The following is a 13783-nucleotide window of genomic DNA, read 5'->3' on the forward strand; positions in this document are numbered from 1 at the left end:
CCTTAAGTTGAACCATTAATTAACAATCTCACATCTGTCATGGAAATTCACTCAAACCCAATCCACGTCTACGAGCATAGCATAGCAATATACGCAAACGTAGAAGTAACTCCCAAAGGTTTGATAATAAACAGGGCAATAGGTACTACCTCATCTACTTCCCAAAACCCACATATTAATCAGATCCTAATCATGCAATTGTTTGAGGATTGATCTAATGCAATAAAACTGGGTGGTAAAGAGGTATGATCAAAGTGTGAACTTGCCTGCAATGTTGATGAAGATGATTCGCACTCATAACTCTTGATAGTTCTACTCGTCACACTCCGATCAATCTATCGTAAGCAAGCAATGGTAACCACACATAAGCAATCACTCAAAAGATCAGAAAGAACGAAGAAGATACTTCGGAAAACATCAAAACCAAGCAAATAACTCTTGCAACATAAAACAATTTCTAACAGTACCAAAATTATGTGAATTTGGCCTTATCAGAAAGTTTAGGTCAAGAGCTTTAATTTGCAAAAAGAATCAACTCAAACAGAGCTACGAAACTCAAATTACGATCAAACGAAGTTTGAATTCAAATCTGACCTAATTTAAATTTTAAAATTTTAAAAACATGTTTATCTTGTTTTACGGAAAGAGGAGATCATAACGAAGAAGTGGGCATTGGTTTCGTTGGATTTGGATAAACGAGTAAAAAGTTGTGACCGTTTGAAGAACATGGACTAAACTATAAATAAAATCATCACAGATAGGTCCCTGACGAAAAACTAAAATAAAAGAAAAATACTAAATAGCGAACGTTCGCTACAGAAACTTACGTGACAAAAACCGTTCACTACAGAGGCTAAACCAGCGAACATCCATTAAATAAAACAAAATGTTTCAGAGAAAAAAAAACACCTCGATCTGGACCGTTGGATCCAGATCGGACGGACGAGGGCAGGTGGCGGTTACCGCGGTGGCTGACGACGTCGGCGGCGAGGAAAACGGCAGCGACGGCGGCTCGTCTCGAACGGGACGGCGGCTCGAGGGCTCGGCGGCGCCGGCGAAGTAGATGGGGAGGAGCGGCTCGGCGAGGCGAGTCCGAAGGGGGTGGTGGCGTCGGGTGTAGGCGGCAGTGGAGCGAGGCGCAACGGCGGCGGATCTCGCCGGAGCTCGCAACTCCGGCGGCGAAGTGCGGCGGCTAGGGAGGAGGAGAGAAAAGGGGTCGGGGTCCCGGGGCCCGGCTTATAAAGGGGAGGGCCGGAGAGGCTTGCGGGAGGGGCAAGGCGAGGCGGGGAGAAGTCCGCGGCGGCTGCGGCGGCGTCGGTGGCGTGCGGGAGCAGGGCCCCCGTCGGGAGGTTGGGGGCGACGACGCGGATGGGCTGGCTGGGTGCTGGGCCGGCCCAGTCGGCGAAGTTTTTTTTTAAACAGCGCAAGGAAAATAAAAAAACCTTAAATAAAAAAATAAAAAAAATACTATAGGCATATAATATACCAAATTTTTTAGAAAAAGATTTCCTACAGCATGGGCATTTTTCTAGAATTAAATAAAATCCACACAAATTCAAATAAATCCAAGAGTGCTACTGCTCTACTAAAATCCAACAAAAATCATTTTAAAAATACCAAAATTAATTCAAATTTATTTCTCTCCAATTTTCTATTGTAGGGAATCATGTTACCCTATTTTCCAGTATTTTATTTTTGGAAAAAAATAATTTGAATAAAACCCAAATAACTCCAAATTGAAAATAATTTCAAAAGGATTTTAAATTTGATCCTTTTAAACTTCCAACACATATTTCATATGTTTTGAAGAAGTCATTTTATCTTCTCTCATGAAAATCATTGAGTTGCTTGAAGTTTCTGAATTGGAAATATTTTCAAATGATATTCAAATATTTTCAACACCCCTTTTCATTTAAATAAATGGAAGAAGTCATGTCATCTTCTCTCCAGGGTTTTGTGATGAAAAGAATTTGAATTCATGGAGATCAGAAAGCAAAGATGAAAGTTTGGGAAAGTCCTTTTATTCCCTCTCATTTAACTTTCAAAAAGTTTCGAATTCACTCACTTTCAAACAATCAATCAAAAAATCAATCAAATCTATCTATTTATTATAACATTCCAAAATTTAGAATTTTGGGATGTTACATTAGTTTTGCAAATTGCAATTTTTTATCATGTGCCGTTTTTGGCACCATTTTAGTCTTCACCCATTATTTTGCGCAAGTGATAAGTGCTACATGTGTGGCATGAAACACTCTGCCTGACATTTTTCACAACTAAAGCTGTCATAGGGAAAAAACCCTTCAAGAAAAACGAAACCTGCTATCTAAAAAGAAAGTTGCCATACTCGTGTTACTAAACTTGCCATCAGAAAACGTTCAGAGTTTGCCATCTGTTCGTGCCACACGTATGACACTTATCGGGTCCTTATTTTGCTTATTATAAGAGGCTTGCTTCTTACCTGTTCTGATCCTGATTAGCATGTAGGCATTTTGAGCAACGATGTAATGTTAGGAGTAGCATAAATAAATATTTTTAGATTTCCAAGGAGCAAACACTCCCCTCATAATTTCTTCGATCGTTTGGAAAATATATTCCTCCGGGTATATAGTGTACTAACCTATTATAGGATTTGGTCGGTTGTACTCCCTCCGTTGATATCTATGGCGTGCTACAGACACGCTTGAATCATTTCCCACTCCCTCTCATGCTTCCGTACTGATTCGGAGATTTCTCTTACGTACATGCTCTTCATTCCCTGTTCTTAGAGGAATGTTCTGCATACAGATTTTTCTTATCATTAATAGTCTCACAGCATCATCAGTCAGGAGAGCTGGAAAAGGAATTCAGTTGGACAACTCCGTGTGTTGGATTGGAACGAACCAGTCTACAAAGCCTACACATAACATAGCCCCCATTTCTCAAACGGGGGGAACGCCCATCAGAATGAAAATCTAGGAAACAAAAATCGCTAATCAGTTCGATCCGGTTAAACCTAAGATTCAGCTCACAGAAGCAAATGCGGCATGTCCACCCGATGAGTTAGCTTTGAGTTGCCCTTGGTCAGTAGGAAGCCTCCTCAGCAACTTGTACAGGCCGAAAACATTCTTGTGCTCCCATTGGTATGGTATGAAGAACGACCGGTATAGTGCCGGCGAAAGCTGTCTGTCTAGAAATGGTAGCGATGCCAATGTCTGGAAGAGTTTGCAAAATAATTATCAGATGCAGAACTCGCATTTAACGCATTGAGATCATTTAGAGTATTGATTTACCTCCCATGTTGACAGGTCGTTTCCACGAGAGGGGTAAGGCCGCCTCAGATCAAGCTCCATCAGTAAGTTGCATGCTCCAATGTCCTTCAACTGCGACCAAAAAAGTGCAAGCGTTACAGAGTATCATCAGAGGAAAAGGTATGTCGTAGAACTTCTAGGAAAGGGGAGTACATATTGCTTGTCGGAGGCCTTGTTCTTGGTATTGAAATAAGATGGAGCAGCAGTGGTGCCTCCCAGGGTTTCGTTGAAGGGAAATGGGAGAAGGCCTCTGAAACCGTCATCTATCCAGCGAACTTCGCTGATATAGGAGGGTACGAAGAATGATGAAGGATAGCGGTGCCACTCACTTCCAACACACAGAATAGATCCTGTGCAGAAACAGGTTAGCTAGTTAGTTCAAAGAGCTTTATGCTGTCAACATATCAAGGATAATAAATTTTCACTGAAGAGTGGCAAAAACAAAAATTTCCCTTAAACTAACGTAACGGCTGCATTTGTGGAACTACGTCTACAATAAGGCAGCCCTATAGAATGAGGTTACAGCAAATCGTGGTAATAGATGTAATGATGAAAGCCATTTATTTCTCTGTAGTGTCTAATGCTACAGCTGACATGCCTAGTAGCTGTGTATAATAGGCAGGCAAAGGCAATACTATAAATGTTTATACAAGAGAAACCTGTTCAATGAGCATATAGTTAGGTCCTTACCAGGCCCGGTATCTTCATGATATTCTAGATGCTGATAGATCTGCAGAGGAGCACCGTATCCATTCAACATAGAGAATGTTCGGCTGTGTGAGGTGCACAAAATAAAGCCTAGGATCAAAGGCCGCAGACCCTTCGCTATCTGTCAAATATATCAGAAAATATAAAACCATCACCAGTCCCTAAAACACATAAGTGCGATAAAGGACGCCAAGCTAACCTTCTCAAAAATTGACTGCTCATTTGCATATTTGTCGTGGAAAAAGTAAGGAAAGCTGTCAATAACAGAAGCTGCTGCTACACATATCAATGGATAAATTGGATAGAGAAACCTGCACAAACAGATTGAGGAAAGGGTGTGGTTTTAGTTTCTATAGCTTTCATGCATGGAGTAGCGTTAACCAGCAGGATTAGAAGAATATATAAAAAAAACATCGTTCATATAGTTACTTTTAGACAGCGCAAACAGGGTGTCATTCCTGTAGATCAAAAACAATGACGACAAGAATATACAGAAGACCAGTGGTTCTTCTAAACAATTATATACATACCAGAAAACTCTAATCCAATAGGTTACCAGTAGCAACTAGCAAATAGTCAGCATGGTTTGCATCACATAGGACTAGATTGGTTGGTTTGGCTGACCATGGAATACATAAAATTGGTTTCACATAAGCTGCTTAAAATTAGATTTATTGAATGTTAAGTTATATTAAGGGAGTTCAAATGTAAGAGTACAACTCAACTGTGTTAATGGGTACGCATAAGAAAACCAAACAAATTGACAAATTTGGAAGCTTATAGGTTAACACACAGTCAGCATGGTTTGCATCACACTATTGCATCTGAACTCAGGAAGATCACACTAGATGACTGCTATAGTTGTTACTGCAACAGTCAACAAGCAAACAATTGAACTGAAGGGATGCAGATAACATAAATAAACTGGAAGAAAAGGCACCCCTTGATGAATCAAATAAAGCTATCTAACCATGCAAGTGATACAGGAGTATACACTACATTGATGCAGCTTCTTTTTAGGCTCACCGATATAGACTAACATAAATGAGTATTTCTAGTTGTCACTTAAAGTTGATTTCCTTGTATTACATGTTAAACTGATTGATAAGATTGTTTTACACTTTGATGCTTACCTTTCTTCTTTATGCGCCTGCAAAGACATGAAAGCCAGCCAAATGTAGACAGGAGAGACAACTATCAACAGATCTGGGGCATATTTCTTCCTTGCAGATAGTGCAACCCCCACGAATAGCAGAGCCAAAACAAATGCGAAATTGAAGTTATTGAATGCATTCCTGAAGTAGAATGAAGCCCCCTCTGTTCCGTACAAGTGACTTTCACCACCACCAAGCACATTATATTTTAGAAGATTGAACACGGATGATGTCCATCTACCATAGCTGTAATAATCAGCAACAACCGAAAGGACCTAGCACAAATTTGTGATAATCAGATAAAAATGGACCTTTTCACATCGTAAAATACTGATACTGTAATGGCGTTACTTACAAGAAGGCATAGTGAAGTCAAAAGTCCAGACAGAAACACCCTTTTAAAATGTCCCCTGAGTAATGAGTAAACAGTGACAGGGAGAAACACCAAAATCGAGAAAGGCCAGCCAAGAATTACTCCAGCAGCTGCAACAGAGACTGCACAAGCATATTTCTCTAGAAGGAAGAGTGCCGATGAAAGTGTTACAGCATACATGGAGAACGAACTTGGCAAGAAACCTGCAATAAAAATTAAATAAGATAAAGTCAATGTTCTAGTTTGAATAAACATCTGCAATAGAGCTTCCATATGGACATGGTAATAGAAATTGTAAGATGAGAAACATACTGGTACTAGCAAAGAAGCAGCCACTGGTTAAGCATAGCATTGCAAGGACATAGCAAGCAAGTCTCTTTCCATATCTTCTTGAAAGAGCAACTACCAGAACAGTTTCTGTTATAGTCGATAGAAGTCCAAGAAAGATTCTCACAGCGTAGAACACACGAACCTTTACAAGCACAGCAGAATAGGTCAAATGTGATTAGCACTAGACAAAGATAGTGCAACTATAAGGGAATAATTAGCAGGTCTAACAAACGAGAACAAAATACAGAGTAAAACGCTGCAAACCTTGTGTTCACCGCCAAAGATTGATGAAGCAGGACCAGCTACAAGACCATGAATGAAAAGGTACAAATATGACCTAAGAGCATGGTCGGAACTGCAAAATATACAATTATGGAGAATCAAAATCAAAGTCCTCCTATTGATGTCAATAATACAAAAAAATACAAAAAAAACTTGCAGTTAGATTTATTGTCTAATAATCTCTAGTTTCTGTACAAATACACATGCAGTCCTCTATGTATGTAGGTGTACTCAAGGAAAAATCAGATAATATTGCAGGTCACAGGTGTTAAGCTTCATGCACTAGATATGCCATTACATATCATATATCCATGGAAGAAATATTTCAGCCACAATTGCAGATGCCTTTCCTAATTTGAAATCACTATAATACAATCTTCCGTGTGTATAAGACAAGAATATCAGCAACCTAATGCCCATCAAACTGAGGTTCCAACCCCAATGAATGCAGAGCATTGGAACCTTTGTCTCTAACACAAATGCACCTTCCAAATGGCATATTGGCATTTTAGAATAAGCATTGGCAGTACATGTTAGTGAAGTATCAAAACTTAATTTTAAGCTTAAGAGATGTATGATACTGCCTCCGCCCAATATAAGCGCCGTTGATTTAGTACAACTTTAGTACAGAGTTGTACTAAATCAACGACACTTATTTTGGGACGGCGAGAGTATATGGCAAGGATTGGTAAGTCAATAAATGATGTCATCAAAATACAGTTAAATTAACCATCATTTCTTAATTTCTGAAACAAACAATGGACCATTTCTGTCACTAAACAGATATCTTCTGTGCCGTGATTTCTACATCAAACAGCATCATGATTTCTACATTACTATAAATCAACCTTGAACTAAAGTCATCAAATACAGATAAACTAATGCCGTTTCTACCACGGTATTATGACTTCTCCATCATAACTTCTACCAGACTAAAAATCTCTATTACTTCGAATCAACATTCCACAGATATTAAGAAGGAAGCGATGATTTTTTTTTCCGTAACACTGAAACCATGGAAACAATTCAACAAACCCTGGCCACATTATCACTGGAACAAAACCTAAAATTTTGCATCTTCGACCCTTCAAATAACCAGATAAAACCAAGGCACTAAGCAAGGCATATGCAGCCCGGGTAAGGAAAGTGTAAACACTAATTTGTTTGTCCACTTGAATCCACATTTAGATGCTCGAGCTGCGAACTTGCAAACTTCACTACTTCCACCAAACCTAGAGCACCATATTTCACAAGTGTTCTAGCTTACTAAGAAGCATAGGTGCTAGACGACCCCTTTTGGAACAGTAAACCTTCAAAATAACTGAATGAGCAAATGCATACACCCCCAAATCCCTTCAATAGTTCAATCAAACGATTCCATCAAATCCTCCTAACCATCCCCACTATACGCGAGCATGGTAACCTGCAGCTGCCCCCACACGGTGAAGAAATCGGAGTAAATTATGCCGCACAGTGAAGCGGATCTGTGCATCCCCACCAAAAACCACTAGTGATCACTAGGCAAATCTCCCATTATAGCTCTCTCCTAACCCAAATCAGAGCACAAACCCATACACTCCTAAACCCCTGCCAATCCACTACCACGAATCAAGCAACGAAACGGCCGGTACAGCTAGGGTTTAGACTAGTGGCTGTGAGGTCGGAGAGCGTACCTGTACTCCCAGGTCTGGAAGCCGGAGCGGTAGAGGAGGAAGTGGAGGGGCTCCCAGTAGTTAAACACCTCGTCGCAGTCGTGGATCAGGTTGGAGGACGCGCTCATGTGCCGGAGGAGCCCGAGGGCCAGGAACGGGAGGAACCACCGGATGCCCTCCTCCACCTCCTCGCCGTCGGTGCGCCGCCTCCTCTCCTTGGCCTCCTTGGAGTACCCGTCGTCGGTTAGCGGCGACGCAGCCGTGGACCGGCGCTGGCGCGCCGACGAGATCGACATGGCCGGAGCACGGAGGCGAGGGTTGGCTCACTTGGTTCGTGTGGCGTTCGCTTCAGGGGCGGAGGCAAAGGGTGAGCGGGACTAGAAGCTTCTGGATCTTTTTGCTCCTCTTTCGTCTAGTGAAGAACGAAAAATTACAAATGGGTCCCTGACTGGGTAGCTTTTTGAAATGATTCCTTCTCTTTCATTTTCTCTTTCGGCCCTTCTTTTTAGGCTTTTTCTTTACCGGAAAGAGCATGGGTTGAAACTTAAACCATAAGCAAGAACGATTCCCACTACCCCTTCCGAGTCTGGATGAAAACTTAAGTCGGCAAAAAAAATTTAGGTCCTCGATTTTCTTGACAGTAAATCTAGAGATATACTCCCTTCTAAAAAAATATAAGAGCGTTTAGAATATTAAAATAATGATCTAAACGCTCTTAAATGCTCTTAAATTGATGGCCTAATTCACCGGTCAGAGGGAGTAATTTTTATGTACAACATGTGTCGCTAGTCAAATCGATGACCTAAAACCAGTGAGACCTTGACTTATATTGTCATTCGGAGAGAGTAGTACATTTCAACACATGACCGATGGATTGACGAAGTCACGTCTTGACATCCACTAGTACGCCACATACCACTAGAAGTATATTTATCTTTCTTTTAAATGAAATATGGCTTTATTCATCATGTAATAACAATGTCATTTTCAAACTTTGGCGAGATAAAGTCTGAAAAATCAGAGCCCAAGCAGATTTTGCTAAACAATCAACAACTTGGTTCGCATTGCACAAAGACTTGCCAAAATTCTTCAATAATTGGATACACAGTAGGCGCCGCCATTGAAGTTGTTTTGGGTGGTTGCTGAATCCTTAAAGGCCAAGCTCCTCCCATTTTGTACTCCTCATCCCTCTTTCCTTCAAGGCTATTTTTGTGAGAAAGATCATATGAGTTCTTGAGAGTGATTTAATTGAAGATTTTTGAGAGGAGTTCTACCAATTGAATTTGCTTTGTTTGTTATTGTTGGAGGGTGTGCACCCCTAGATGGTTAAGAGCCTCTTGTTACTCTTCAAGCTTTGTGGGAGAATCAAAAGTTTGTGTTAGAAGGGATTAGAGAGGGATTGGTGGAATTGCTGTTTATTGCTTGAGTCTCGTGGGCAGATATATAGAAGTACAATGACCAACTTGGAGTACAAGACAAGGCAGGAACTCTATCGCGAAGACAATAACAATGGCGCGAACGGCATGGGCGGGCATCTCCCGCCTCCTTAGTGCACCGGTGAACGCAGTCATCGGAGTGACCCTGTCCAGTCGGGTGCGAGCCGCGAACCTCTCGTTGCGTCGACTCCGGCGGCGGCGAGGGGAACGACATCAAGACACACGTCGCATCCGTCACAAGATGGGCGCGACGTGATGTCGAGCGGTGTTGTTGTACCTCCACAACAGCGCCCGCACGATAAGACGCCTGTCGATCAGGCTCAAGATCTTCAGGCGTCGCTTCCGCCACGCCAACTCGCCGTCACCCCCGCAGTTCGGCGACAAGATCGTAACGGCGCTCCTGATGGCTCTGCCATGAGTCGAGCGACATCACGTTCTTCACGTTCCAACATGCCCTCGACAGCGACGGAGGCGATGGCGCGAGCACAGATGCTTCTGGATTTCCCTCCAGTAGCTGACAAAATGGATGAGTGGACAGCCACCATCCGGAGCTTGATTAAGTTTGTCGATGCGAACAGGTCCCAGTTGGCGGAACCCTCGTGGCGCCCACCAACTGCGCTCGTAGCTCAAACTGATGGCCGTGGAGAGGCGGTGCACCCACGGTGCAATCGCCTCCACGGCAGCAATCTCAGCAGCAGCGTCGGCACCCGCAGCAAACCCAACGGAACACACAGCCCGATGACGTGTCGATGGCCTCTTCAGACCCGCAGACGCAGCGAGATCAGCGGCATGTGATGTTGGACAGGCAAGTGGAGGATGCTCGTACCACCATCCAACGACGCCAGGAGGCGCGTCGTCAATCAGACGAGGGCAAGGGTCCAGTCATCGACGAGCCAACGCCCGTTGTGGGCGGGTACTTGCCTTACGAGGTTGGGTGCCCCGCTTTCACACGTGAGCCGCGGCAAGTCCGCTGGCCGTCCATCCGTGCGTTCAATCCCGAAGTACCAGAAAAGTACAACGACAAACTAAACCCGGCAGAATTCTTAGGCATCTACACGATCACCATGCAAGCTGTCGGGGGAAGGGACAAAAAGATTCTAGCTAACTATTTCCCATTGGTGCTCAAGCCCAATGTGAGAGCTTGGCTGATGAATCTGTTGGAGAACTCCATTACTTCGTGGTCAGATTTGTACAACGAGTTCGTTGGTGCCTTTACTCGAGGACAGAAAGGCCCTGGGTTTCCCATCGATTTGCAAGTGATCCCACAAAAGGAAGGAGAAGATCTGCGCAAGTACATCCAGAGTTTCAGTCGTGTACACTGTAGCATCTCGGATGTGCATCCGACAGAGGTCATTGTCATGTTCCACACAAACATAAGCAATCACAAGATGCTGGAAAAGATGCACATACGATTGCCGAAGACCGTCAATGAGCTCTATACGTTGGTGGACAAGTGTGTGTGGGCTGAAGAGGGGAAAAGGCTTCCCGGGGAAGATGTTGCCTCGAAGTCGATTCTGACGACGATGATGCAGCCACCCCGAAGAAGAAAGGTTGAAGGCGCAACAGAAAGCGCAAGGGCAAGTAAGTTATGGCTATGGAAGGATCCGACAACTCCAGCCCCGCCAAGAAAACCAAGACGGAAAGCACCAGCAAGGAAACATCGGCATGCGCTAATTGCCAGGTTGCTGCAGCGGGAGAGAAAGCCGACAAATCCGACGGGCCGTACTGCAAGATTCACCGTACCAAGGGTCACGACCTACAAGAATGCCGTCAAGTCGAACAGCTAGTTGAGAAACAAAAAACTGAGTATGAGAAGCAAGACAAGGAGAAGGCCCAGGACGGTACGGGTGGATCCGACAAGAAGGGTCGCGGTGGCTGAGGTGGACGCCGCGGCAATACTAACCAGAAGAAAGAAAAGCCTGCCAGAGGTAGAGACAAAAAAGAAGAAGTTGAAGAGAGTGAAGAGGAGGATGACGACGAGTCTAGTGAATCAGAATCCCAGAAGGCAACAAAAGCTATGTGCATTGATGGAGGTGCATCTTTGCACTCCTCTCACCGTCAGCTGAAGCAATGGGCACATGAGGTCAATGCAGCGGAGCCGGCGGTGGATGCTCGAAATCCCCTCAAGTGGTCCCACACGCCTATTATTTTTTATGCCGAGGACCACCCTGATCGCACAACTGCGCTCGGGTGTTTGCCGTTGTTGGTATCACCAACAATACGCAACCTCAAAGTCACTGGCTAGAACTTGATCTCCCTTGAGATGTCGGGACCCCGATTCTATGCCACACCGATCTAGCCTATAACACCTCATATCACTTTGCGGCCTCACGCACGGTATTCCCACGGGTGTCGCCTTACCATGGCCCGGGACCGTTTGTGCTTTTTGGCTCACGTATATGATAGTGTCGCTAGCATCCATATGACAGAGAACCCGGGCTGACATGACTAGTCGTGAACCCAAAGTGGCACTAACTTACGGGGACAGGCATACATGAATCAACATCGAGCATGTCGGTCAGCAGCGTGCGAATCCGGGCTGTAGCACTGGGCTAACAGGACTCCGGGAACCCGGGCTGTAGCAGGCTAGGTAGGACTCCAGATGTCACCGCGTGACATTTCCCCGAAGGGACAGACACAGGAACGAAGTGAAACACATGCCAACCAGTCAAGTGTTCCGGAGCAGTAGTGCTGGGCTAGCAGGACTCCGGTGATCCGGGCTGTAGCGGACTACTATGGCTCATGGATGCACAAGACTACATTTCCCCATAAGAGAGGCTACCAAGGATAAACAACTAGGTTGTCGGATCCCACACATACCAAGCATTTCAATCATACACACAATATGCTCGATATGTGCAAATACAACATGGCATCACAACAAGACTCTACGACTCAGAGTATTTATTCATTAGGCTCCGAGGAGCCAAGATATTACAAACATGGGTCTCATGACCCAACATTCAGAGCATACAAGTCAAAACACACGCGGAAGCTTAACATGTCTGAGTACAGACATCTACAAATGAAAAAGGCTGAGAAGCCTGACTATCTACCAGATCCTGCCGAGGGCACAAGATTGTAGCTGAGGTAACAAGCTAAACGTCGAAGTCCATGCGGAACTACTAGCGAGACTGAAGTCTCCGCTGCAAAAACATAAATAAAGCAACATGAGTACAAAGGTACTCAGCAAGACTTACATCAGATCCTATCATACATGCACTAGTATCAAGGAGGCAATGTGGGGTTCAGTTGCAGCAAGCCAGCTTTGACTCAGTGGCTAACCTATTCTACGACTACGAGTAACTTCTTTGAGGTAAGAAAGCGCACACGAGTCCACTAATCACCACCTCAATACACCACTATGGATTCATTCCCGTCTCACTACGAGAAGCCATCCATAGCACTCACACTTATCTTGAGCATTTTAGAGTATCCACTTCAAGTTGTCTATGTACCACGTAAGCATCCAAGAAGTCCATAACCGCGGACCCGGCTATTCGAATAGATCATGTTAACCCTGCAGGGGTGTACTTCTTCACACATGCTCTCGCCACTTACCGCCATGTACACGTCATGTATCTCGGCAACCTTCAAGCGGAAGCCTGGCAGGGAGTCGACCACGACCTAACTAGCCACACAAGACTCTAGTCCAGGTTTATCGCCTATTAGGGTTCCATCCGCAAGGAGATCCGGCCGGGGTGTCGCTCACGACCCCAAACGATGTGTGCAGGGTTCCCAAGCCCACCTCGCTGGATGGATCTACGCTTGGTACACCATGCCACTTGTGCCTAGTCTGCCCCAAGCCCACCTGGCCGGGTGCCACTTGGTAGACTACTAACACTACCTACAAACACCAGAAACTAATTGCAACTCCTGGACAGAGATCAAGTTGGTTAATAAGTCGAGAGGGGTCGAGTTATCGGAACCCAATGTGTGGTAGTAGCTAGTCATTGGACAACATACACAGAACTCAGTGCTTTAGGACGGTTCCAGTGAGACAACCCACCATGTACTCCTACATGGCCTCTCACCGCTACCTTTACCAAATCGTGTTCATACACTTAACTCTCAGCACCAGAACATATCGTAACACTCCAATTCATTCCCAATGAATCAGACCTGACACAACTCTAAGCAATAGCAGGCATGGCATGGTAGGAACACAACATGGCTCAATCAACTCCTACACATGCTAGTGGGTTTCAACTATTTACTGTGGCAATGACAGGTCATGCAGAGGAATGGGTTCAACTACCACAGCATAAAGTAGCAGTTGAATCGTTGTTGTCCTAATGCAATAAAAGAGAGCAGGAGTGAGAGTAGGATTGTATCGGAATGAACAAGGGGGGGGGGGGGTTTCTTGCCTAGTAGATCAACAGAGGAGGCACTGCTTCACAGGCAGGTACTCTTGAGCACTCTTCGGAGCAGGACCTATTGAGAAGGAACGGTGTCGACAATCAATACACAAGCATATGCAACAATATGATGCATGATCATGGCATGTAGATATGATGCTGTTTGAGTTAATGCAACTAGCATTCAACTTGGAAGAGGT

The 13783-nt window shown here is 44.3% G+C and overlaps 1 protein-coding gene across 1 annotated transcript; it reads right to left on the minus strand.

Moving 5' to 3' along the window:
- Positions 1-2778: 2778 nt before the first annotated feature.
- Positions 2779-8192, minus strand: LOC123077768 (dol-P-Man:Man(6)GlcNAc(2)-PP-Dol alpha-1,2-mannosyltransferase). The gene is made up of 10 exons (XM_044500093.1): positions 7811-8192; positions 6120-6210; positions 5838-5997; positions 5508-5728; positions 5132-5427; positions 4198-4309; positions 3981-4119; positions 3444-3640; positions 3273-3362; positions 2779-3194 (listed from the first exon to the last, which is right to left on the minus strand). The coding sequence occupies exons 1-10, from the start codon at positions 8083-8085 to the stop codon at positions 3003-3005; spliced, it is 1773 nt and encodes a 590-aa protein (XP_044356028.1). The 5' UTR covers positions 8086-8192; the 3' UTR covers positions 2779-3002.
- Between the last annotated feature and the right edge of the window lie 5591 nt (positions 8193-13783).

Source organism: Triticum aestivum, chromosome 3D, assembly GCF_018294505.1.
Source record: "Triticum aestivum cultivar Chinese Spring chromosome 3D, IWGSC CS RefSeq v2.1, whole genome shotgun sequence".
Taxonomy (NCBI): Eukaryota; Viridiplantae; Streptophyta; class Magnoliopsida; order Poales; family Poaceae; genus Triticum; species Triticum aestivum.

Coding starts and splice junctions, on each gene's coding strand:
- LOC123077768 (XM_044500093.1), bottom strand. CDS start 8,085: ATGTCGATCTCGTCGGCGCGCCAGCGCCGGTCCACGGCTGCGTCGCCG. Junction 5,428..5,507: donor TGACTTCACTATGCCTTCTT/GTAAGTAACGCC, acceptor AATTTGTGCTAG/GTCCTTTCGGTTGTTGCTGA. Junction 4,120..4,197: donor AGCAGTCAATTTTTGAGAAG/GTTAGCTTGGCG, acceptor TATATTTGACAG/ATAGCGAAGGGTCTGCGGCC.